At 40.7% G+C, this 27,604-nt stretch overlaps 1 protein-coding gene and 1 long non-coding RNA gene across 2 annotated transcripts in view; one reads left to right on the forward strand and one right to left on the reverse strand.

Moving 5' to 3' along the window:
- Positions 1-7,205: 7,205 nt before the first annotated feature.
- Positions 7,206-26,961, forward strand: LOC116689431 (uncharacterized). The gene is made up of 3 exons (XR_004331987.1): positions 7,206-7,386; positions 7,459-7,461; positions 26,942-26,961. It is a non-coding gene; the product is annotated as an uncharacterized LOC116689431 (long non-coding RNA).
- Positions 22,982-27,604, reverse strand: part of ppic (peptidylprolyl isomerase C) — a 4,974-nt gene continuing 351 nt past the window's right edge. Inside the window, exons 2-6 of the mRNA XM_032515957.1 lie at positions 26,990-27,103; positions 26,149-26,242; positions 25,241-25,308; positions 24,958-25,074; positions 22,982-24,036 (exon numbers count right to left, since the gene is read on the reverse strand). Of these exons, the coding sequence (XP_032371848.1) occupies positions 23,908-24,036; positions 24,958-25,074; positions 25,241-25,308; positions 26,149-26,242; positions 26,990-27,103 (522 nt within the window). The 3' untranslated portion in view covers positions 22,982-23,907. The remainder of the gene's footprint in view (positions 24,037-24,957; positions 25,075-25,240; positions 25,309-26,148; positions 26,243-26,989; positions 27,104-27,604) is intronic.

Here is a 27,604-nt window from a genome sequence, read left to right on the forward strand (position 1 = left end):
TGATATCCAAAGCGACTGTGATATCTGACATTGACTCAGATTTATAAACTATTTAGGCTCTGAACATTGAACACACGTCTGGGATCAGAGCAGCGGTGAAGTTGCCTTCAGATAACAAGCAGGATGGATTTGTTCCTCAGAGCCAGTCCTGACCTGTGATCGGCCTCCTCGCTCCGTACAGATCCACTCTACCGTAGCAGCAGCGGCGGCGGCGGGTTATCGACGCCTCCTGGCCGTTATGATTTATACCGAGCAACATCCGGTCAGCCGGCTGCTGGAGAGCCTTTTTACAAATGATGAAACGATAAAAACAGGAAGTCATATTTCCTCACAAAGGCTTTTTTTTTGTGATAAATTAAGGCGGAGCGGTGGAGATGGATGAGGCTTTAAAGTGACGGCGGTGGTCTATGACTGCTATTGAATGGGCCGCATCCTTAACAAATGTCCCCATCACTCCTGCCTCTGTAGTGAAGCTCGATCGCCCGGCCCCCCTCCTCTCTCTCTCTCGCTCTCTCTCTCTCTGCAGAAGATGGATGTGTGTGTGTGTGGCCTATGACAGAGTAATGTGTCCTGGCATGCTAGTTGGGTTTATTAGCAGAAACTAGTTATTTCTGGGCCCCCCTGTGAGTCTGTGTGAGTGTGTCTGTGAGTGTGTATCAGCAGTGATAGATGCAGTGTGGCTCCGGTTGATTTTGTTCATTTGTCAAACGGCTAGAGAAAGGGTTAATCAGCTCTTTCTCTTTTTCTCTTTTACATTTCTCCGTCTCTCCCTCTATCGCATCTTCTCTTGTTTCTCAATATGTTTCTTCGTTCTCATTTGAAGCGTCATTGTCTCTCTCTTTTCCCTTGCCTTGTTTCTTTCTCCCTCACTCGACTATTTTTTCTGTTTCTGTCTACTTTCACACATGTGGAAAACTGATTAAATTCTACCCGTGTTAAATGTTTTATGCAGCAGGTGCATTATATGCAGGAATGTCATTCAAGACCTAAGATTTCTTAGCTTAAATCAAAGCCTTGATAAAAAGCTGTAGTACATCTGACCCGAGCAGAAGGTGGTCAGGTGTGTGCTTTTATGAGGAGTGAGGGCTATTTCCTTAGCCAGCGCTGGCCCAGATTTGGCCCAAGTTTTAATAAGTTAATGCTCCCTGTTTGGTGTCATTTCCCGAATTGGAAAGATGTTCTTCCGCCTTGGGTCTGTTCATAACATGGATCTATAATAAGACCTGGATGTGTTGTTGCAGACAGAGACCCGTTCATTTGTAAGAGAAGAGCCATGGAGCCAAAAACAGTCAACGTCTTCCGGTATAAAATGACCCTCTGGACTGCTTACAGAGGAGGTCGGGGTGGGTGTGTGGATCGGTGGGTCATAAAACACAGGGCCTTCAAGCCAGGGAGGAAAACAAAAGACTTTCACTGAGCAAATGCGTGTTCCTTGGGAGTGTTTTAATCCAAACCATCTTTTTCCTAAACTTAACTAGTCGTTTTGGTGCCTAAATTTAATTTTTGTCGCTGCATGATGCTTACTTTTTTGTTGTTTACTGTAATTTCCGGCAAAACAACCAGCACCTTGCAGTGCTCTGTACCCGGCACAAAGTCACTTATTAGATTAGATTAGATTCAACTTTATTGTCATTACACAGGTACAGGTACAAGGCAACGAAATGCAGTTAATTCTTGGGTTAACTTAACCACCAACTACCGCTGTCGTGACAGAGCGCCATGCAGGGCTCTGTGGCGGCTAACCACATCTACTAACTGCTGACACGGCCGAGTTGTGATGGAGGTCTGTGGCCCGCGTCATAAAGCTCTGTCGCGGCTTGAAACAACTAGCAAGTGCCGCTCTGCATCATGGAGCTTGTAGCCGGTCACTGTAGCCGCCGTCATGTGACCAGCCGCCCACTGTTGTTTTGCAACATTTTGGTGTGCATACATTTTCATGCTATATCATACAGAACCAATTATGACAATGCGCACCAGAGACCACCGCCGGCCAAGCCGCTACTTCCAGGTTGATGTAATTGTGCGGCTCTTTTAGACTTTCCAAATGTCATCGGACTGACTGGATAGAATTCTGATAGTGGAGCGTTGAGACGCTCACAAAAAGGGGGCATTCACTGGAACTCATTTTTTACGAATATAAATTACAGCAATATTCCAACTGTTGGGATTGCAAAATCATGGTGATGTGATTAACAGGGCAACAAATCTAATTTTTCTATTATTAATATTATTTTATGAACTGCTCTGGTATTTACAGTTTAATAACATAACAATTATTATGAAAATGATTTTTTTTTTTAAATTGCAAAAACTGCAAAGCTCTTATTTTGTGTGTTTCTCTTTGATTTGATACATTTGCCCACACTATATAAACATCTGTCCTGTCATATTAAAACTTTTTGCAGACAAAACCAAGAAAGAGTCTCTTTTTTATAACAATATAATATAATTAGTAACAAGAATGAAATAGTTAATAATTAAAGAAATAAATTCTTCATCTCATCATTTGTTCATTCAGTTACTGTACTTAGCCTACCAATTTTTGTTAGTATAAAAAAAAATAGTATTAAAAATATGACTTTATAAGTACTGAAAATACTGAGTCAACAAATTACCCGTGGCAAAAACATTTAAGGAGTAAGGAGGTTAAGTGACAACCAGGAACAAAGAAAAAAGAGTGTAAGAGATAGATAAAGGGATAAAGAAAAAAAAAGAGAGAAAGAGAAAGAAGGTGACACGAGGGAACCCAACAGGAAAAAACATCCAAAAAAAGTAATAGACTGAAAATAGAGCGAGGAAAGGATGGAGGATAAAAAGATAGAAACAAACGCTCGTCCCCCTGCTATCCATCCATCTCAGCATGTGGAAATAAGGGCCTCCTTGTTGTCAGCTTGTTATTTCTTTCACTCCTCCTCCCTCGCTCTCTCTCTCTCTCTCTGTTCATCCCTTCCTGCCTCGCCCTCCGTCCTGTCGTCCACCGGCGTTCTGTCATGTGTGAAGGTATCGATTTGCCAGCGTTTTAACCATCAAACTGCAGCTACGCTTTTTAAACAATATCTGACGGGCGGAGGGAGGGAGGAGGAGGAGGAGGAGGGGAAGATGAAAGAGGAACCAAAGGAGAGGAGAGAAGAGGAGAAGTAAAAGTGTAGAAAAGGATGAAGGAGGAGGAGGACTTCGGGAGGAGAGAAGAAAAAAAAATATGGAAGCAGGAGAGCAGAAAGGAGGATGATGTTGAAGGAGAACGAGAAGAGAAATGAGGATGGGAGAAGGAAGAACAAGGAGGAAAAGGAATGTAGCGGAAGTGGAAAAGATAAACTGGGAGGATGAGGAAGGGAGCGTAGAGGGAAAGGTATGAGATGGGAAGATAACAAAAGGAAGTACTGAAAGAAGTAGGAGAATAAGATGGGATGAAGATGACAAACAGAGACGGCTAGGAAGAGGAAGAGAGAGGAAGGAAAGGATATAAGACTGCATGTTACAATGAGGTGAAAGGATGTAGGAGAAGACAGGAACATGTGAAGATAAAATTGACAGATGAGGAGAGGGAGAAAGAGAGACGAATGGGAAGCCCATTTCGTGATAACAGCACAATTACGGTAGCAAGTAGCACCGAAAAGCTGGAAATCACCGCTCTAAAATACAGACGTTTGGACAGTGGCTGTCAGTGTCTGATGCAACAAAAAATGCGCCCTTCGGCATCAAAAAACACGACTTTCACCCAAGACAGCGGGGTTCATGTCCCACGTGTCCTTAACCGTCTCATATTTTTGCTGCGAGTCATGGAACCGCAAGCTTACCCACAACCTTTACCTGAACCCAACCGTCCCGTTCCCGTGAGTCACGGAACCGTAAGCCCATCCACGAGCTTTTCCTTAACCTAACAGCGTCAAAAGGGACGACAATAGTCCCGACCAAGCACGGATTAATAACAACGACAAAGGCACCAGACCAAGCGTCCGTATTTTACGAAATGGGAGTGAGAATGTGTCGGCCACAGAGACTGCGGATCACGTGCCTGCGCCCAGGGATCGCGTCCCACATGTGGCGGTCCGTCCCGTTTCGAGGCCGAGGATCATGTCCCGGTGCGAGTTGCTGTCACCGTCCCACGTGTGGCGTTTGAGTCTCTCGTTGTTGCGTACTCCAGAGCAGCCCAGTGTCATGGGAGTTCGTGAAATGGTCACGTTTGAAAATCGTGACATGTGCACGTAATAAGAAATCAAATTTAGCCTACGTGACCATTTCACAAGACCGGGTTGGATGAAAATACTGTGAAGAGATTAAAGCAGGATGACTGAGTGTAAGAAAGACTAGAGGAGGATCCCACACACACATTTTAGTATACAGGTCTTGTTTGGTTAAATTCAGGAGAGAGATGGATGGAAAAGAAGGAAGGAGGGATATGAAGGAGGAGACAAACTCTTCTTTAATGTTCCATCACACTGGCTTCACCTCCTTTGGTAGACAGAGTCATCAAAGCAGAAAATAGAGAAAGAGAGGAAGAAAAGAGGGAGTCTGTTTGAAGAACAAAAGAGATGGAGGAGGAATAAAACCGTTTACAAAGGGACTTGTTAGCATTAGAAGGACAAAGAGACAGGCTGTTTGAAGAAAAAAGAGAGGTGGAATTTAGCGTGAAAGAAAGAAGACATGAAAGCACTGAAAAACAGAGAAAGATGTGGAGAGACAAGGAGTTTAAAGCAAAAATGATGAAAAGAATGGAGTTTCCTTCCAAATGTAGAGCGGATTTAAAAAAAATTATATATATGCTATTCAATATAAAATACATGTGTTTTGTGTTCAAATCCTGTTGCCGACCAAAGGTGACTGCGGTGATGACAGTTAAGTTAAGGCAACAAAACCACTTGTTAAGATTGGGGGGAAAAGATCATGGTTTGGATTAAAACACCTGTCCCCTTAAGTAGTACTCCCGGGACACAAACGTTCAACCCACTTGAAAGCCTTTTTGTTTAAGGACAGTTACGGATGACAATTGGCATAAAACGTTGAAGAGGAAGAAGTATTTTCCCTAAACTATTAAGGGTTTTTGAGGTGAGAAATTGACGTAACATATTTCCCTGAATATCAATTCCTCCTCCCATTCACACAGGCCCCCATGCAGGAACTATTTGTATATATCTTCATCTATCTTCATGTATTCATATGTATCTTCATATATATCTTTATATCTTTTATATCTACAGCATTTCCGCAGGTGTTTTATGCACAAATTGGCACAAAAACAGGTGGATGGAAACACAGCAATTAGAAGAAAGCACCCCAAAAGCATCCAAATTACTAAAAAAAGAAAGAGAAGGAGAAAGTGGTGTTGGAAAGAAAAGGGGGCAAAAGATAAGTAGATAGAGGGATTTAAGACAGAGACAGAGAGCGAAAGAAGGAGGAATTTAAAAGGCAAAACAATTTAAAACAATAATCAATAGTATAAGATAAGAATAGTTGGAGTGATTGAAAGACCAACAATCTGACTATTAAAAAAGACAAAAACTGAGTGACAGAAAAACGAGTGTTAGTCCTCTTTATGGATTGCTGTTGGCTCAACCAAAGTTTTGGCAGCATTGATCTGCTGCCAGCATCGCATTTATCACTGTGTGTGTGTGTGTGTGTGTGTGTGTGTGTGTGTGTGTGTGTGTGTGTGTGTGTGTGTGTGTCTGTGCGTGTGCGCGTGCGTGTGTGTGCGTGTGTGTGTGTTCACAATATTCTGTTTCTTAACAGTCATGGCAATAAAGTACAGTACATTAAAGTGTGTGTGTTTGTGTTTGTGTTTGGTCTTCAGACTTCCTGCTGTGAATGAAGATCACACAAACACACACACACACACACACACACACACATGTCTGCAGGGTGGCCATTCAGACCATTCAGTGAAGCATCTCATCCTACTGGTGTGTGAAAGCAATAAGAGAGATGGAGGAGGACAAAAAATCCATCCATCCCACTGAGAGAGTGGGAGGAGAGAAAGCTCCATCATGTTAAAAAACCCTCTCTCTCTCTCTCTCTTTCTTTCTCTCTCTCTCTGTAGGTGGGTTCAGTTTTAACAAGTTTGTGTCGTCTCCGATAAAAACAGCTGAGACAACATGAAGAGTTAATTCCAAATGAGAAATCAAAAAAGTAATCTATCTGGTTCAACGTAACACCACAAAGTTAATAATAATATAGGCCTGAACTACACACATGCTTAGTACCTCCATACATGCACTAATGGAGAAATGTCAGAGTGGGAGGGGGCTGCCCATGGAAAGGCATCCCAAGCAGTTGGGGGTTTGGTGCCTTGCTCAAGAGCACATTGGCAGTGAGCTGGCACCTCTCAAGCTACCAGTCCACCACCATACTGTGGTCCATATGTGGACTTGAACCCACAACCCTCCAGTTCCCAACCTAACTACAGACTACAGACTGAGCTACAATTCACATTTATCAACAGTCTTATTGTCCAAACACTTACAAAGACGCAATGCCAAAAAATATCAAACATATTGCAAATACATTTGGGGTTTTTAAGAAAAACTTTTATACATAATTAATAGCCAATGTGAGAAACACAACCATGAGACGTAGTGTTTTAACACAAGACTTACAGCCTGTTTGTTCACTGGAATGAGAAGATGTAACGTTCAAACACTGAGGGGAAAAACGGAAAGTATTTGGGGTAATTTGCATGTTCGTTGACACTCAATCTGTGAACACTCACACATTAACCCCACACACATTCAACCAGACGTCAGAGTTCAAGCGGTTCATCCATCACTTTCCTCTTTACATGTTGTTTCTTGTTTTGTTTATGTTATCGACCGGCTGCAGCATCACACACTGCGACCGATCAGCTGTTTACCGACAGAAAAATCAGCTTTCAGCAGCAGGAGGAGGAGATGCACAGAGGCAACATCTCTTCAGTCTGTTTTATTCTTTTCTCCACGACAGTGTTAATAATAAACAGGGAGTGGGGGAAGAGGGTTGATATTTTGAGGAAAAAAATCTGAATTTCCAGTTGTCCACAAGTTGGAGACAGAGAAAGTTTTGTAAAGTTCTTTAAGAGGAAAGTTGTTTTGGTCAGAATCAAATTCCTCTGGGCTGAGTTATTTATAGGAACCTTACCAAAAAGGCTCAGGATGCTGCAAATGTTGCTAAAACATGAAAATGGCTGGTAGATTTCAGACAAAAAATTATAATTTATTTATTGAGTCAAATGAACATGTCTGTCAGTGGCTTGTGGATCTTTACATTGTTAGTTAATTTCCTAACCTGGCATGGGACACCCATTCATACAGTTTTGATAAAGTACTTATTGGGCGCTTACAATAACGAGCGTAGCTGTCCTCAGTTTAGATCATCCTGTACGTCTCCTCTCCGGTGTTTCCTGCATTCCCGGTGTGTGTACACACAGCATCATCAGAGTGAAAAAACATTACAGCGTAAATTAATGGTAAAATATATATATGGTGGCAGGATGTTCTGTTGGTAAAAGTGAGTCAAAGCATAATTGGATTTGGTCATCCACTGCGGGGGGGGGGGGCTCGGAAATTCTGAGATTTGTCTTGGATTATTAGGCTACCCCTTTATTATGATTTTTTTTACCCTACTGTCAGTTCTTTCTTCTTCCAACGATGGCACAAATACACCATTGTACATCTCTGAATTTGTGTTAGGGTTAAAAACTGGAAGACGGTAAAAACGTTTGTATGATTTGAACAGCTGCCTGTCAGAGATTTCACTTTTACGGGGCGCCTGGGCTTAGAAAAACAAAGAAAGTCGCAAGAAATGAGATGGACAAGTGACGAACGTCTAAAATGCTTTGAAATGCGGTCAGTGTGAAGTTCACCTCCTGAGCAGGAAGAAAACAGCCGTGAAGAAGAAATAGAAAGGGTTGCTGCGCTCTGCTATGGCTGCTCACAACTCGCAGGGTTAACCTGGACCGCAACCATCTAATATGGATCTTTTATCCACTTTTTCTATCTTTTTTTTCCTCTTTCCCACCTCCTCGGGTTTCTCAGCCCTCCTTCTGTTCTTCATGTCTCCCTCCCTCACTCCTCCCTTTGCTCCAGCCTTCACTGCTAATTAGTTTCAGAGGGATAGGAGAGAGAGAAGGGGGAGAAAAAAAGGACAGATAAAGGACAGATGAGGAGGAGAGGGAGAATAAAGAAAGCACAGTGAAAAAGAAAATGGAGAATTAACTAAAAAGGATTCTTCCTGCTACAACAAATACTGCAACTAGTGCTGAAGTGCGGATGTGACCTGCGACTACTACTGCTATACTTCTATTAAAGGGGTACTCCACTGATTCTACACAAACATTTACAGTTTATTACTCACAAGAAGTACAAGAACACAACATTGCAAAAAGGACTGTATTATGTCTTGTAAAATGTCTATGACCCTGATGACGTCATAGTGACATCATCAGGGTATTTTATCTGCTTGGGCTCGGAGACATTTTGTCGGCTGCAGGCCCACAGTTGAAAAATTTGCTGTCAACAGTCAATTCAGCAGGACAAAAAAACAAAGCTATTGCCTTAAATACTGTAAGCAAGCAGCCTGTTCTCCTGGACCATTAGTACACATAGCTATGAAAAGTTAAGCATTTTAATTTGTAAGTTTTCCACAATTTTTTTTTTGCTGTATGCACCCCCAGTGACTGCTGTATAAGAACACGGCGGTTAAAACACAGGACTTTCAAGCCAGAGAGTGGCGTTCACTTCCCAGAGAAAACAAAAAGACTTTTACGCAGGAAATGTGGGTTCCTTGGGAGGGTTTTCATCCAATCCATAATTGTTTTTACCAAACTTAACTAGGCGTGCATACATTTTCGTACAATATCATACAGACCCATTCATGATGCGTTGAAGTACGATGCAAACAGACTTTGCAAATAGACGAAACAGCACCGTCTACTTTACAGACTCGACTACTGTTTGCATCAACATTTACCGTAGGTCTACTACGATTTCAACTTCTAGTACGCTTCTTACTACTAGCTAGTAACTAATACTCAAAACACGTAAAATACGGACGTATGGTCAGTGGCTGTCAGCGTCTGATGCAACGAAAAAAGCGCCCTTCTGCTTGTGTGTTGAACGTACTGGGGGGAGTAGCATCTAGACGGGTTTAGCGAGTAGTATGTGAGGGGGAATTTCTGCGTAGGGAGGTTGGTCGGGGGGGTGATGGCTCAAACACAGGACCTTCACCCAGGAGAACGGGGTTTGTGTTCCGTCTGTGTCCTCAACCATTGCGTTATTCCTGCGTGTCAGGGAAGCCCGACCACAAGTTTTTCCTTAAACTAACAGCGTCAACAGGGACGCCGATAGTCCGGATCAAGCGTGTTTAGGTAGAGCGTGTTATCTGATGCTAAAGAAGACTTTTAGCATCAATAACAACAAAGGCACCTGACCAAGCGTCCGTATTTACGAGATGGGAGTGAGAACGTGTTGAACACTCAGTGGTGGAAGAAGTACTCAGAACTTTTACTTTTAATAAAAGTAGTAATACCAAAGTAAAAGTCCTGCAAACACACCTTTACTTAAGTAAAAGTACAGTACTTCATAAAATATAAATACAAAAATACATTGATACATGCTGTATAGGCCTACTGTTTTATTATAAATGAAACTCCCCATTTAATACAAGTACAGCTCACACCCTTATTCACTGAAAAGTAAAACAGTTCCCAGATTTGTTGCTTTAACATTGTATTATTTTTACTTTTTATACTTTAACCACGTTTTTATGATTATACAATAAATAGAATCATGTGGTATACACATAGTATACTTTTCCTGAGGCAAAATCTTCAAAGCAGGACTATTTATACTGTGTGGTAAAGGTGCATTTACTTAAATAATCATCAGGTCAACCTTACAATTGAATCTACAATCAGCATTATATAAGTATAAAGCTGCCAGCCTTTTATTTTTTTTAAAAGGACTGTTCTAAAACTCATAAACAAGTGAGTCAACCAATGAAAAGATTTCACAGAGCCATTATGCAAAACAAGAAAAGTAGAACAATCTGGAAAAACAAGTACTTTAAAGAAAATAATGTGTGAGACAGGAATCCCTCCTCTCAGTTAGGACTCTAATTGGACAATGAGAGGTGTCCGAGGGCCCCTCTGAGGGTGTTTGGTGTGTGTGTTGGCAGCATGTATATCTGTGTGTGTGTCGTGTGGGTGTGTGGTGTGTGTGTGTGTGTGTGTGTGTGTGTGTGTGTGTGTGTGTGTGTGTGTGGGGGTGTGTGTGTGTGTGTGTTTGTGTTTGTGTGTGTCAGCATTTCGATTTTCTCGCAACATCCTCTCTTTTCTCTCTCCTTGTGAGGAGGAGGCGGTGTCACCACAGTTACGTTTGCCGACGGTGACAGGACAGCAGCTGCTCTCTCTTTCTCTCTCTCTCTCTCTCTCTCTCTCTCTCTTTTTTCCCCCCTCCCTTTTCTCTCTCTGTCTCTCTCCCTCTTCATCGGTCCGGATGAACGAAACTCAGGGGAAATCATCACTATGTTTACTCCGACCCCCCTCCCAAGCCACCCACCATCTCTGTCCCATAACCCCCCGCTGCCCAGGCCCCTGCAACCCCCCCCCCCTCCCCATATCTCTGTTTTCCGCCCCATGATGGTGGTTGTTAGACAGATAGACAGCAAAAGCCCCCCCTCCTGCCCCTCCACTCTCTCTTGTAAATTTGTGACCTCCGCTAGCATCTGAAGAAAAAAAGAAGGAACAGATAGTTGTGATGTGGGTGGGGGGTGGGTGGGGGGGGTGTAAAGGCCAGACAATTGGTGATGAGGGATGCAAGAGAGAGAGAGAAAAGAGGGATGAAGGGGAGGCGAGAGAAAGAGGCCTTGAGAGGGCGATCAATGCGATGTTCACCTGCCGTCCACCTCCCCAATTTAAAGAGAAGGAGCGCTAACGATTTCCCCGGACGGCCTCCCCCAGACTGATGGAGCCCGAGAGGAGAGGAGGCGCAGAGAAAGTAGAAAAATTAAGCTTCAGCGCAGCAATGCATATAGATAGGAGCGAGGCTGTTGGAAAATTAGCTTTTAATGGTGGAATGCATGTAGTTAAAAACAGAAACAAAGGTGGACAATGGCTTTTAATGAGCTATGTGAAGAAGTGGAAGTGGAAATGCATATAGATGGGAGAAAGATTACTGGACAAGTGGTGAAATGCATACAGAGAGAGGAATTTGGGTTTCATACAATTATGTATGTAAGAGAGTAGAAAATAAGCTTTCAGTGTTCGACTGAATATAAATAGGACAAAGCTCGCTGGACAATGAATGCAAGAAGAAATACGTTTTACTGTAATTACCCAAATGTTAAAAGTACGCTTGTAATGCATGAATGAATGCAAAACGAAAGACCGCTGGAAAAGGTTATAGAAAACAGTTTTTGTTTTTAATTCAGATTAATCAAAACCAGTAAAAACTTTGCATAACAAGGCATCTATAAAATGAACGTTTATTCTTGAAATGCAAAATTATCACAGATATATGTACAGTATGCTGACAGTGCATTAAGAACAAAACATCAAAATTAAGCACTACGCCCATTAATTGGGCGTAGTGCTGTTGTCTTCTGGCCACCAGTGGCAGCACTAAGTACACTATTCATGCACCATCTTTCATTTCATTTTTCTTTCGAGTTTGCTTGAATAGATCTTTCTTGGTCTGACTAAATCATGTTTTTTTTACAGTACAGGCCTGAAACTTTGATACGACACATAACTGTCCTGGAAAACAGCTACTCTTCCACCAGCCTTTATTATATATGTTTAATACCACATTAACATTTTCCAAGATAAATGACTATCTACAACTGCACTCCATGGTGACTGAATGATATTGTAACTGTTCAGCTACATTCACACATGGGCTTTAACTTTATTGATCAATGGTTACATACAATCGCCCGCACAACGCAGCCTCATATGTGCTCACACTACGAAAATGAATGTACTGTAATTTGTATGTATCGTAAGTGTTTATTACTCTAAGCCCCTCATTGACGTTTGCTGTAAAGCAGAGCTCTCTACTGTCCGTAGAATACATGACCGGGGCACCCAGTATAGAGCGTGAAAATCTGCGTAGGTAGGAGGCCAGGGTGGCGGGGTGGTTCCCAAAACAAAGGACTTTCACCCAGGGAACGGATGTTCACGACCTGGAAGTACTACCTAAGGGGACAGGCATTTTTTTCCCAAACCACAAGCTTTATTTTAACCTTTACCAGTCGATTTGGTGTAGCCGTTTCACAAGCCGCGTTCAATGCCTAAATATAACTGTCATAACCGTCACCGTAATTTCATACCATTTCAGACAAATTGTTGATAAGTTTTCATACAATATCATATGTTGATGGGAATATGTTGGGGATTTTGAATTTTGCATTTAAACTCATCCTAAGGAGCAGTGTGCTGCTGAAAAGCATCTGGGGAGAAATTTACACATTCACACATGGGATCTATCGGATGTTACACGGCCTTCATGGTCGAGAGCTGGCAGGGTAAACGGATTCGGACATTTGCGGATTCAAGTAACTAGCTCTTCTAAGTAGTGTCTAGATAAGTTCAGGTTGCAGTGCATGTGTAAAAAAGGACTTCATTGTCATCTGCTTCTCAACATAAGATCTCAAACAGGCATGTTGTGAAAAGCCTCATTCAGTTTGTTTTTTTAGACACCTGTCTGCCAATCATCATGATATAAATTCAGTTTAATGTCTCGTGTTCCTTTATCCGTGTACGTCGATATATAATTCAGTACAGAGTTCGTCTGTTAGTCCCAGTCTGTACTGTTCTTCTGTGCTAGATGTCAATATGTCTGTGTAGAAATGTCAGCGGACTAATTCCTGGGAATCTCTTGGACCTGGTGGCCTCAGTGATTCGGAATTTGAATTGGCTGTATGTCATTGTCATAATATCAAAGCTATAATAAGACACAGTGATATATGTGACTGACTCCCCCCCTCCCGCCTCCTCACTCTGCCTTTGACACATGTAACTAGTCATGTTCCTGCTCTCCTGCCCCGACCTGTCAGCCCTGTCAATATGATTATTCCTCTCTCTAATTGCAGTCAGGGGTAAAGAAGAAGAGGGACAAGGAGAGTGGAGAATGAGGAGAAAAAGGTGATAATTGTGTGGAGGAGGGCGAGACTCGCCGGCAATACTGTAAGGTCAACATGGCCGACGTGGTGACGGCCACGAGGAGAGAAGATCTGCACATGACTGGGAGCAGCATCACTGGTGGAAAGAAAATGTCCAACCAGAGTAGAAGTGCTGTCATTTTAATGATGTTTTACTCAAGTAGCGACACATTGTTACGCACAATTCTTCAAAAACTGATGCTTGATCAGGACACCTTTGCATCACTTTTTAATGCTATGGGTTGGGACGCCTTGATGCCACTTTTCAACATGCAGGGTAAAATCACCTGGTTAGGGTTAGGTAAAGATAATTAGTTGGGGTTAAAATATGTAGGTTTAAGTGACACGCTGGACAACAACGAGACATGATCCACGGTCCACTGGGAGAAAGTCCTGTGTTGACGTAATTTTAACAACAATGCAGGATTAGGGAAAGATTGTGGGTGGGGTTAAGAGATGTACGTTTAAGTCAAATGGAGAGAAGAACGGCACAGTTAGGGATAAGAAAAGATCATGTGTGGGCTTACAAAATGTATGTTTCAGTGACAGCTGGGACAAGAACAGGGAACGAATGGGACAAGAACCCCGGTTTCCTGCAATCAATATGACTCGTTACCATTGCCGCTCTTTATACCACGTCACCTTACAGCAATGCGGTCGAGGTGCTGTAATGTCCTGTGCGTCCCATACGGACGGGTGCCTTAAGCTTCGGAATCTGACGCTAACGTCCACTGACCAAGCAGCAGCATTTGACAAGTTGGGAATGAGAACGGGTTGCAAGTACAACAAATCTCAGAGTTGCTGATTTGAGACTTGAGATTTGGACGCAAGACGTTAGTCACAAAAATGACAACTGGATGCTGTTGGAAGTGACATATTTTAATGTAGTTTGGAATTGTTTTGTTTACATATTTCTATTTTAGAAGCATGGTAGACTACAAGTTTGCAGCACATGTATGACCGCTGTGGTATAGCACCACATGGAAACAATGCAGCTGTATTTTTCGTTACTGTAATTATTCCTCTTGCAAAAAAAAAAGCTAAGTAAATACATCATCTAAGTTAAATAAATCATTAGATATTACTTTTAAAGACTTTTTTGAGGATTAAAGGTAAACCAAGTATCAATCAATATTAAAAGCTATTTAATGATCAATTAGAACTGATGCTTCTCTTGAACCTTGATCATAATTCTTGTGACTTTGACTTAAAATAGCTTTGACAAATCTCCTTGTGTACTTTGCCAAAAGTTACAACGCTGCAGCGCATGTTTTAGAAAAGGAAACATTTTGACTTCAAAAGGCCGAGTGATCTGAGTTCAAACTGCAGTACATTGTTTTACTGGAGATCATTTTCCCTTTCCAAAGTTTTTGGATTGATTTTCAACCTTCTACACACAGACTAGAAAACCACTCGATACACAAATGTGAAAATGACTTTGCTCTGTTTGAACAATACAGGCACTAACAGCCTGTTCGGTGCAGCAACATCAGTGAGTTTGAAGAGTTCAGGCTTAAATCTGCTGTGTGGTCACCCACATCTTTACAGCACTTACAATTAAAGTCTGAAAAGACTCTTGGAGTCACATTCAAAGGGTGAGAGGAACTTGAGCCAATATGTTTACCTTGCAAGGCAGCTGGATTCTCGTGATATGACATGAGAATCACAGGATCACACATACGAAAATGTATCCTGTTAGTCTTCAACTAGTCCCACCTTGCCAGACCTTCATCCACAGCGCCGCGGGGGAGGGTCTGGAACTTGTTTTGGTGGAAGATGTGTACGTTCGAAGGTTGTTTTAGTCGTGCAAGAGAAAACTCAGATTGAAGAGATAGTCTAGCTGGCTGTCTGGATTTCATCTGCAGAGATCTGAGGAGCAGGTAACCATGGTCCTCAAAAATTGACCAGAGTTTAAAGGAAACGGACATTGGCCAAAAAGACATGAATCTGGCGGAATTTCCAGGGTCACCGGAGCAATTCTGGAAGCGGAAGTTCATGGATAAAGACTAGTCTTCAAGTAATGTGTTTGTGCCAGAACTTCAGCTTAGCGAACCACTCAGCGTCCAGCGAGGAGCTACTTACAGCTACGGCGTGTGTGACAGCTTCAACTCTGCCAGGTACTTTTTGGAAGTGCCTGCCCGTTTCCAAACAGTTTCCAATGACTGCTTCTCAGATGGCTCTGTGTAACAAACCGTCTGGCACGTCAGGTCACAGATATTTGGTGTTGAAATGTATTCATTTGGGTAGACAAATGGCAGTGGATTTGATTGTTTTGCCATTGAGAACTAATCGCTTGCGGTGCTAGCTTCTAACTAGCAGTACCTAGCTACCGCGCATGTGCAACTGCCAACAGAGATGGATAGAAGTAGGTTGCCTCACTTTGTATCTAAAACAGAAAGCTCAACACACTGGGTGAAAAGAGGAGCTGCAGCAATGTGCGTTATAACAAAAATTGTGTTTTTTGAAAATGTAACCATGTAAACCTATTTTGGTGCAATCTCAAAATACAATAATGAACACTAAAATAAGCATAATATTAGCACTTTAATAAAACAAATCAAGCATTAGAAACAGCAACATCTCACCACCGGTTTGAATCCTGTCATTTACTCTAGGTAGTCCATGGCCCAAACGGAAAATTAGCTCTCCAAGCTAACATTACTGAAAGTGTTAACATATGAAAGCTCCAAGCATGCATTTTAGATGATTGAAATGAGAGTATATTAGTTTCTCGTCCCCGTTTGCTCAGCGCCAGTAACTTGTACGTATGGGACACAGAGGTTTTCTACCTGGAAGTTATTGTAAATTGTAAACAAACATTATGATGTTCATTAACAATGATTTAAGGCATGCAAGAGGCTCTAAAAATTGCTGTGATGGATTGTCTTTTAGTCAGTTAGTCCACCAATTTGATCAAGACTAAAATATAGAATTTGGATGGATTGCCATCAAATTTGGAACATGGTTCCAAGAGGATGAATCCCACTACCTTTAGTTATTCTACTGCTATAGAATGGATGGATGTAATGTGTGACACAAGTGTTACATTAACGTACATCTTTTAAATTATTATCTATGTTCATTGCACATTCCATCATCTTTATTTGAAATCTGTTCAGCTCTTTAAATTTTAAAATGGGCCAAACAAACACAGGACTTTATCCCAGGGGGCGCTGTTCGTGTCCCGCGGTAAAACAAAAGTCAACGTTGACTTACTCACGTGCTTAAAAGTAAAGTAAACTTAGGCTACAAAACGTACTTAACTTACCTCAAGAATCTGAAGTACTCAACTCACGTACATGAGTTAAGTTAAGTAAAAAAAATCTATTCCGAAACCTACATGTTGTAGTTTTGTTTCAATTCAATAAGTTAAGTCTGCCTGTCTGATCGTGTTTCTTGTTCCTAGGTTTAAGCTCATCATTTGGTGAGTACACAGTTATTATTACTGATAGATACAAAAATATGACCTGAGTTGTAATACAGCAGAATTATCATTAAATATCATTGTGACTATAGCCGTTGTGTGGTGGTTAGTTTGCAGTTGTGTGCAGGTTAGCTGTTAGTTCTCAGGGCAGCTCCCTCTCTTTCTCTCTGTCTGATGATGTGTTTGCCGCTGACCTTTAAACAACTCTGTCCCATCATCCTCCTCTTACAGATTCCTACAGGGAGCGTACGCACACACACACACACACACACACACACACACACACACACACACTCACTCAGAGTGATACATAGAGAGAAAGGATGGACAATCCTGAAAACACACAATCATGCATGTAAATATGCTTCTGCTGGCAAGGGAATACACATAGTGCACATGTGAACATGAGCTCTCTCTCTCTCTCTCACACACACACACACACACACACACACGCACAAACTGAAGCATCACTGTCTGAGGTTTGGTGGTAATGAGGCCTGTCATCCTTCCACACAGCCTCTCTCCCTCCCTCTTTCTTTTTTTCTTTCTTCCTTTCTTTCTTCATTGATCCTCTAACAGATCCCCAATATAACAACTTGCAGTCGCTGTGGGAGCCTCCCCTCTTTCCTCCCCTCTTTCCTCCCCACTTTCCTCTTCTCCTCCTCGACACGTATCCCTCCGGACCATTTAAAAACCTACCACCACTTTCTCTCTCTCCTCCTCCACTCTGTCTCTTTCCCTCTGTGTCTCTCTATCGCTTTCTATTTCTCTCTTTGCTTCTCCGAAACCCTCTCCTCTTGCCCTCCGTCTCGGGCTCTCTGCTGGTTTGTCGGGTTCAGACAGTCTTGTTATATCGGCTGACAAACGGAGAGAGGGGTTTCTCTTCTCCTTTGCAGAGTGCTCAAGAGAGATGGTGGATATTTAAGGTGGTAGTTTGTCCGTCTGTCCGTCTCACCTGGTGGTCCTGTGGAATAACAAAACAACAGCCGGCAGAAAAGATAGACTCAGCTGAGATGTTTCAAACAGGAGGGAGGGTTAGAAAATGTCATTTTTCTCTCAGAGTTTGTGTCCCTGTTTACATTTTACATCCTGAAATGCTCTTTAAAAAAACACATAACTCTTTAAGGATTACATAGAGGGTTGCAGGATTTTATAAATTATACTATAACGTATAGATCACACCTGGGCTCTTATAATTTATCATAATGTGCCAGATTTAAACCACAAAGAGGAATCCTCTTTTAAAAAAGCTAAGCAAAAGCAAATTTTTGGAAAGCATCCTAAATTTTAAATATAACTGAATTGAATACACTACAAAGAAAAGATATTTAAAGTTTAAAATGATAAACTTTATTGTTATTTTTTGCAAATATTCACTCATTTTGAATTTGATGCTTGCAACACGTTTCAAAAAAGCTGGGAGAGGGGCATGTTTACCACGGTGCTACATCATCTTTCCTCATAACAACACTCAAGAAGCGTTTTGGGAACCCTTGGACAATAATTGTTGAAGCTTTGTAGGAGGAATTGTTTCTCAGTCGTAAACATGCCCCTTCAACATGAGTGACTATTTTCAAAAAAATAACAATAAAGTTTATCAGTTTAAACATTAAACATCTTGTATTTGTAATGTATTCAATTGAATATAGGTTAAATTTGCAAATCATATTCGTGTTCTGTTTTTATTAACATTTTACACAACATCCCAACTTCATTGGAATTAAGGTTTGTAAATAAATATGTAAAATATGAACATTACACAAAAACAACAGTTTTAATTTAAAGAGCTACTAAAACTGGAGAATTAAAAACCCGGTCCAGTAAAAAAACAAAAAAACACTGTTCCCGTGAAACATTTTCTATTAGGTTTTGAGGAAAACGTAGGCTATTGTCCACTGACCGCCGTATGTTGTGAAACAGTCGCAGTTTTAAACTCGTAGTTAATGTGAAGTGAAACAGAACTAGCCTACTTGGTTAGGTTTAGGAAAAGATGATGGTCTGGGTTAAAATAAGTATGTTTGTTACCATTCAAGGTGAGTATGATGTCAACAAGTCAACATTGAATTTCGGTTTCACACTAGTCACGAAGTGCGGCCTCCTGGGTGAAACTCTCGTGTTTGCTTGCCCCATCCATCCACCCATCCACCCCAACCTCCAACCATCCACCCCAAAGTCCAACCATCCACCCAGACATTTTCACAGAAACTATTAACATCTCGTTCCCTTGTTTCCTGTTATCTCTGCAATCTCTCTACCATAGCTATCTAATAAAAGCATATAAAAATTGTTTGTTCAGAATTAAAAAATGATCTAATGGAAAATACAGGAGGGAAGAAGATGGACAACAAAACAGCCTTTCCGATGATTTAAAGATGAAAAGATCTGAAACTCTTCCAGTGCGTCACACTGCCGGTCACCTTTAGCTGTTCCAGAAGTAAGAAAATCTGGATTATTTTCTTAATTTGTGGAGATCTGTGGTTTCAGAAGAGCGAACGCATCGATCGGACGACGGTGATATATTTCATTGTTCTTTGTCGACTTCCTGTCTTCCTCTTGAGATTTCTGCTCCGCTCTGACCTTTGTGTTCGGAGATGTTTTCCTGCCCTGTGTGTGTGTGTGTGTGTGTGTGTGTGTGTGTGTGTGTCTATGTTGTAGAACAGGGGAAAACAAATCACCCACTGTAGTTCTCATTAGCAGCAGTTTTGTGTCAGCTCTGAGAGATCAGCTGTCAGCTCTCGGCCTTCCTCTGCCGCTTCACCTTTTACCGATGATAATTACACCGTTTAACGTCAACGCTTCTCAAATGGCGGCCTGCAGACCCACAACGTTTTTAATCCAGAGAAACAAAAAGGGTCTCTGCATTATTCAGGACAAAGTTGGAGTCTGAATGAAAAGAGTGTTTTAGATTGTTTTCACAACCAGCAGGTTCTAACGCAGAATGACTACAGGATGTCACGTGTTCTTATGTTCTCATGTTGCTCGCTGTTCTTATGCCTATTGCACACTAGAGGATTTTCAGATCTTAACCGATTTTACAAATGTGGGGAGATCACAGACGTAACAACACATTAAAACAGATTTTTGTACAATTTAATCGTAAGAACACACACACCAGACGCAGGACCACAAACTTGCCGTAAAATGATTGATGCGACGAAAACGCTAAATGATTTCAGTGTGGTAATTCCAAGTACTAGGGCTCACAAAAAAACTTGTGCATGACTTCAGAAAAACACAGCGGCCAACAGTCATCATCAGCGGCTTGCACATGTGTGTACTATGCTTTGCACCCAAAAAGGAAAACTGTGTCTGAGAAAACAAAATAGTAGGGGTGGTGGTGGTGTCTCTTGTTTATTGGCTGTGTCACAGATGAAACCCAGTCCAAAAAAAAATTGTCTGTAAACGTGTGGCAATATAAAGACAGACTGCTTGGGCACACAACAGTGTATTCAATGCACCCCCATCACAGTTGCTATGTTTTGTCGGGGCTGACATGGCCATGGGTTACAATTTTTATTGACCTCACTAAGGCGTTTGACATGGTCAATCATTATATTCTTCTTGATAAACTATATGCTATTGGTCTTTCCAAATCTGCTGTTCTCTGGTTTAATGCATATCTTTATTACAGACGTCAAAAGTGTGTCTTTTAATGCTGCTCTCTCACAGTCTAGAATATAAGATACAGGTGTCCCTCAGGGTTCCTCCCTAGGGTCTCTTTTATTTGCCATTTTTATAAATGATCTATCGCAAATATGCTTAGACTGCCAGATTCATCTATATGCAGATGACGCAGTTATGTATACTGTACATCTAAACACAAAATAGTTGAGATTCAAACCTCACTTCAATTTCATTTCAATCCTATTTAAGTATGTTTATATCCTAATCTGCTTCTATTGACTAAAAAGCATTTTTTTTCAACTAGATCTGCACTCCATAAGCAAAATAACTCTTTTGAAGTAAAATTTCTGGATGGTATACCTATAGAGAATATCTAAAAATATATAAGATAGTCTAAATATCTGGGCCTTTGGCTCGGCTCCCAACTTACTTTTAGACCTCATATTAATTCTATTGTGAAAAAAATAAACTGTAGCTTTAATGTTATATCGCTCAATTAATTGTTTCACAAAACAGATTAGATTAAAAATTATTACTCAATTATATTTGATTATGCAGATGTTGTTTATCAGAACACAGCCAAAATCATTTTAAACCTCTCAATGTGTTTTATAATAGTCTCTGCAGATTTGTTCTGAGGTGTCCATTTAGCATGCATCATTGTAAAATGTATCAGTCATTATTGAATCTTCTTTCATAAAATGCCCAACGTCAGTTTCACTGGTTGCAGTTTATTCACAAATGCATTTTTTCAAACTATCCATCTTATCTGAAACAACACTTGATTCTATATCGATCATCTTATAGCTTAAGAGACACTGACCATCTTTTCTTCTCCGTATCACATATATCTAAAGAAATTGGGAGGAGAGCCTTTAACTTTAAAGCCCCTTCTGATTGGAATGGTTTACCTAGGTCATTTAGAGCTATCTCCTCTTTTCACCAGTTACAGACGTCTCTTCTTAATTATTTGCATACAAGCTGCAACTGTTTTCCTCATACTGGATACTTATACTTGATTTTTATTATTTTTATTTTTTTCTCAACTGTCTATATTAATGACTTTAACTCTTTATTGTCTAATATTTAATACTGTATTTTCTTGCCTTTAAGGAAGTCCTTGAAAACGAGATGCTACATCTCAAGAAGTTATTCCTAATAAAAAGAATTTCAAAGAACGTGGCTATGGGTTGCACATTTTCGACAGGTGGGTGCTGCTTCCCAGTCAGCTCGCTCTTTTGGCTTTTAGGAATTTTAGCTCAATATTCCATTTCATTTTTGTACTTGATTCCATTTATTGACGACCAAGAACAAAATAACAAAAGATACAAACATGTGTCAACAGCTACCTATGGAGGATCTTGAGCGTCCACTGACCAGATACCATCAGCAACAATGATCTCTGGCCGAGAACAGGCCAACAACCAGTGGAAGAAGAGATCAAGATAAATAAATATGGATGGATTGGTCTCACACTCTGGAAACCAAATACAAGCACCACCAGGCAGGTCCTTAGATGGAACACCCCAAGGCAGAAGACAGAAAGGCAGACCCAAGATTGGCTGGCATTGGGACCTTGAGACAGACATCCAGCAGAGCATGGAAACAGCAAAGAGAAAAGCCCAGGACACTCTGGCAAGCTGTGGTCAACGGCCTATGCTCCATGAAAAAGGAGCAATAGGCGTAAGTAAGTAAGTAGTAATAGACCTTTGCATTGGCCCTGGGGCCTTGAGACGGGTGTACCCTTTGACGGAGCTTGTGTAGGTTATGATAAAAGAAAGTAGCTATGTAATGTAGTTCTTTGGTGCACTCGCATCCTGGCAATGTGAAAACTAACCAGATCAAGTGTACAATGTAACAAAAATGTAAAGCTCGGTTCGGACTCAGGTGTGAAAAGACCCTAAAAGAGTTGACGAGGATCACCTGAACGCTGCATTAAACAAATGCAAAACAATGGAAAAACAGAAAAAGATCCCAAACAAAATAACTGAACAGTGTCTCAGACTTGTTTGCAACAGCATATGGTTTATTGTATGAAACACACATGTTGGCAATCTTCTTCTGCTGTCACTATAAATAATGAAAACAAAACTCCTGATATGTTTGTTGATGAGGTTTTAAACGCTACATTAATTTCAGTGACATAATGATAAGCAGTCATAAGCTTCGTGGATTATTACGCTACCGTGACAGTTTTGGGTTAACTGAAATCACAACAACATTAAAAGTACAATAGCAAATAGGGGTGGGAATCACCAGAGGCCTCTTTGTTACGATATAAGTATGATATGTGTGTCAAGATACAATATTGTTGCAATTTTTAAATTGCAGTATTCTGCAATATATTGAAATTTATGACCTTTTTTCAAACCTCAAATATTTTCCAATTTCAAATGATGTCCCCAAAAGGAAACTTTGTCAACATCTGTTCTATCTAAAAAAGACTGAATTCTCTGTTTGTTCATATCCCTTCAATTGTATTGCTGCAAAAACGGGATTGACAAAGTAACCAACACGTATATAATAATAGATCAATATTTGGCATCTGTGTATGGATACAGTATTGCCACAGAAAATATCGCAATCCAATATAGATATATAGTATAGATTTTTTTCCCCACGCCAAATAACAAACATTTGCAGTCAGAATTTGTTCACTGATCTGGTCATAGTCAGATAGATCTAACACACGTCTAACATACAGTGCAGCATTTAAATCATTATTGAGAGGACAGCTACAGTATTAGTACAGTATTAATACACATTTTCACACTTAAGTTTTGTTCCTGTGCAATTTGTGCTGTAGTTTTTGCAAACATGATATGGTTCATAAAGCATCAGGAAGACAATATCTCCATTTAATCAAAACAGGAGAAAGGAAATCTAAAGTTTCAACGATGGAAAGATGAAGTGCAAGAATGGCGTTTGACACTTGCTACAGTACGTCTTCTTTTGCATATGTTTGTTAACAGTAATTAAAATGAAGATATTTAAGTACTGATTAGTTGCATAGAAAATGCAAGCAAATGGCAAATAAGGAATGATTTTGGCAATTGGAGATTAAAGAAGAGCTACATAGTTCTGTCAATTTAAGTTTCCATGGTGTTTGTCATGTTTAAAGCACAGTTATTTCGTTTGATACAGAGTTTTAGGGAGGATGCTAACTGGCAACCATCCACTAAATATGCTATACTAAGTATGCCAGCTAACGTCTAACAAAAGTTAGCATGAGCCACAGTGATTTTAGTGAATTGATGAATTCTCTCTGCATACAGTGTGCTACTATTGGCTGACAATCTCATATCTCCAAGTTTTGGCATGTGTTTTACATGCTCATCTCTGACGGGTCCTTTTACACAGGGTATGTAACGAATAAATAAGCAAATCAGTGTTGCCAACTTGGCGACTTTCTCACTAGGAATCAGGAATCCATTTAAAACCTTTTGGTTTTTCTTAAATAAAATAAAGCCAGAATCTGCTGATTCTAAAGTTGCTTTGTCGTCGAAATTGCATCTAGTTCAAAATATGGCAATCTTAAAAAAGTAGCCATTTTGGAGATATAAGGTTATTACCTGAGTATAGAGAATCAAAACATTTCAAATACCTTGACCTAGTTACTTACATGTTAACATGCAAAAGTGATAATACGTGAATGTGAATTTGGCAAACTGGACTTCTGATTGATCACCAGAATGTAATATCAGATAGGGTCTTTGTTCTAACAGTGGCGTCTACCAGCCCTCCAACTCCACCACAAAGGGCTCTTTGACGGGGATCCTGCCGCTGTTGACGATCACACACTCGGTGTACGGCAGGTTTCTGTCGTTGGTGTCCTGGAGCTCGATGGTGTGAACCACAGACTGCCGGAGGAGATGGACAGAAGCAGGTTAGATACAGCTTTTATTTAGTAGATCATCTGTAACGCACAGCATGGGTTATTTTTCCATAACTGCACAGCTAAGAGTGCATTATTAACATTTAAACCGTTCTTTTGTAACAAATGGTTGGAAATGGGTTCAATGTCTGCATTAATTTCTGGGTTGCATTTTACTGCTGTTGATGTTTAAGGTTGTGCTCATATACTTTTGGGTAGTTTAATCTACAGCAATGCATGATCTTCTATGTTTGTGACTGTCCTGTGAGAATCTCGTATCTCTAAAAAGTTTGAAAACTTTTCACGGTGTCATAAAAATAGCCCCAGTTTTGTGACAATGCATGTACCAGCTGATCCAAGAGGCTTTTAAAGACTTAATTTAGCTTAGGAAGTTGGAGAATTTTCTCAACCCATATAGGAACACTTCATCCTTCAGACATTCAACATCAACACATCTGCAGATACGTGGTATGTACTGGACAGGATGGGGATGGGGCATCTGAGAACTAAATAAAGCTGTCAGACAAATGTAATGGAGTAGAAAGTACAATATTTACCTCTGAGAAGTAGCAGAAAATGGAAATACTCAAGTAAAGTACAAGTATCTCAAATTTGTACTTAGGTACAGCACTTGAGTAAATGTACTTAGTTACATTCCACTATTGTTATCAAATCTTGAGATGCCCTTTTCCCTTCAATAATTGACGAACAGTAAGTTCTGTTTTTTTTAATTTAATTTTTTTTAATCTCGCCTCAGACTCAGGATAATTCAACCAACTTTATTACAACTTCAAACTAACAATGTCTTATCTGTTAATGGAAATCTTACCGTATGTCACAACAAACCTCCCTATTCTTTAAAGCAACAAGCAGCAGATTCATAAAAAGTGTCTGAGGGTCCACCCACCATCCCATCCAGGACTTTGCCAAAAACCACGTGTTTCCCATCCAGCCACGGTGCTTTGGTAGCCAGGATGAAGAACTGTGATCCGTTGGTGTCCGGACCGGCATTTGCCATACTCACCTGGTACAACAACACACACACACACACTTCGCCATTTAATACATTATACCATCCTCATTAGGTTTTAGGTCACCAAGCTGATCCTCTCATTAAGAAAAAGTAGATTTAAAGGAGAAACTGAGAAATACTGAGGTCATAAATAAAACACTAATGTGTGTGAGCTCACCCAGCCGGCTCCTAAATGCTTCAGTGTGAAGTTTTCATCTGCAAAAGTTGTTCCATAGATGCTGTGACCTGGATGGAAAAATGGACAAATGGACAAATTTTACATGAAATCTAAAAAAACTGTAAAATACTGGCTCTGTGTGAAGTTAACAAGAAAGGTTACATGACTGCTCTGATTTATATCACAAATGGGCCGTTTTACCCTATGATACTAATGGGCTAATTTACAGCATTGTGTGGGAAACAAAGGGTGTGTACGTACATATAGTTGTGTTGTAGTGAAACACTGAGCATATGAATGGACAGCAGAGTTTCCCAAGTTTCTGTGGATGCATCAATGCTTTTTCTCTCAGTTCATGGTTTGACTGATTGATGGTTGGTGGGTGATGGCTGAGGCTGTCCTCCCCCAAAGAACGCAACCATAGGTTGTTTGGTCAAGCAGCAATTACGAGTCATATTAACGTTTTAGTGGCGGCGCCCTCTATTGGCCATAGTAGTATTGATGAGCAAAGCAGGAAGTAATGTGATAAGGTATAAGGGCGCCAAGTCCCGTGTAAGGAGGACGACGCAGGGCTTTCACCCGGAGACCAGGGTTTGTGTCCCGTTTGAAAATAGAAAACAATATGTTCAGTCCCATGTGCATAACAGGAAGTGAAGGAACGTCTGACTTTAACACCATCCACAATTTCTTTTTTGAACTTAACTAAGTACTTTAGGTGCAAAAATGTAACCAAACTGCGTGTTTACAACCATGACGGTTACGTTCTCTGGTTGAGGGCAGGATTAGCTCCTGTGGGTCATATTAGAGGGTAGGAATAAACCAGGACTTGTTGGTTGGACTTCAGTGTATAATCCGACAGAAAGTGAGTGTTTGAGATATTTGTTATATTGTGTCATATTGAGTCTCACCTCCAGTTCCATCTTCAGCTGTAAAGTCTCCTCCCTGGATCATGAAGTCCTTGATGACTCTGTGGAACTTTGTCCCTTTGTAGCCGTAACCTTTCTGCAGAGACATGCAAGAAACTTAACGTCTGCACGACAACAAGCAAACCCAAAGACAGATGCATTCACAGTAAAGGCTGATTTATGCTTCTGCGTTAAATCTACACCGTGGGTACGTAGGTAGGTACGTACCATGAAATAGCGACCCTACACTGTAGCCGGGTAAGCGTTGCAGTGACACACGGCGCTCGGCCGTGGCATGGTAGCGTTGCCACTTATCAAGGCTATGTGCAAAAGCAGAACCATTTATCAGCCTTTAGAGAGAGTTAGCAGCTTTAAAGGATTAGGGAGAGACTCAATGGAAAGATTTAACAAAAAACTAATATTTGATTGATATGTTTTTTGTGTGGAAATGTATGTACATTCAAGATATAGAAATAAATTAAAAAGATGCATGCAACATACAACCATTCTATATAATTATTAAAATCACAACTAATCTGCAACATTGACTACAGATATGAAAGTGAAACATTTGATTCAGGGTCATCTGATCAACTTTCCCTTAAATAAACACTTACAAAAAACCAGATGAATTATAGAGTAGAAGGTTTTCCGGAGACTTCAGACTGACTTTAAAATGAAATATATAAAATAAACTAAAAGATGAGTCTAAAAGAATTTGTAATATTATTATTAAAAAAATATATAATGAAAAATGTGTGAAATAGAACATGTGAAACAGCTTTAAGAGTAAGAGTGTGTGTGTGTGTGTGTGTGTATGTATATATACACACCATGATCTTACCTCTCCAGTTGCCAGGGCGACAAAGTTATTGACAGTGAGTGGGACAACCTCCCCAAATAGGCCCACGACAATCCGCCCCACCTCGTGACCCGCCACTGTGATGTCAAAAAACACCTGCACACACACACACACACACACACACACACACACACACACACACACACACACACACACACACACACACACACACACACACACAGCTTCAAAACATGATCATCAATACTAAGCAAGTGGAACAAATGTTCTCCAGTTATAAACACACTTTATTCACCAAACGTTCCGCTATCTCGGTTTCATGTGTTTGGGCATTAAAGAATGGAGTTAATACAGATTTTTATGGATTAGTTTGAGACGTTGAACTCAACTTTTCTAAATTAGCCTATGTGATAGCCTAGTACACATTTATATTCAGGTCAAGTCCCGTGCGTGAGTTTGTGCGTGATAGCGTGCGTACGACCTGCAGGCAAATGAACTGCGTATTCGTCTGAATGTACAAGTGTACAGCTGCGTACGTGTGTACGTGTGTGTGTGGATTGTCTCACATATTCTGTTCAGTGTGTGTTCCGGTCCAGGCCTCCCTCCGCTGATATGTCGTCTCTAAATGTGTGTGTGTGT

The sequence above is a fragment of the Etheostoma spectabile genome, chromosome 5 (assembly GCF_008692095.1).
Source record: "Etheostoma spectabile isolate EspeVRDwgs_2016 chromosome 5, UIUC_Espe_1.0, whole genome shotgun sequence".
Lineage (NCBI taxonomy): Eukaryota > Metazoa > Chordata > Actinopteri > Perciformes > Percidae > Etheostoma > Etheostoma spectabile.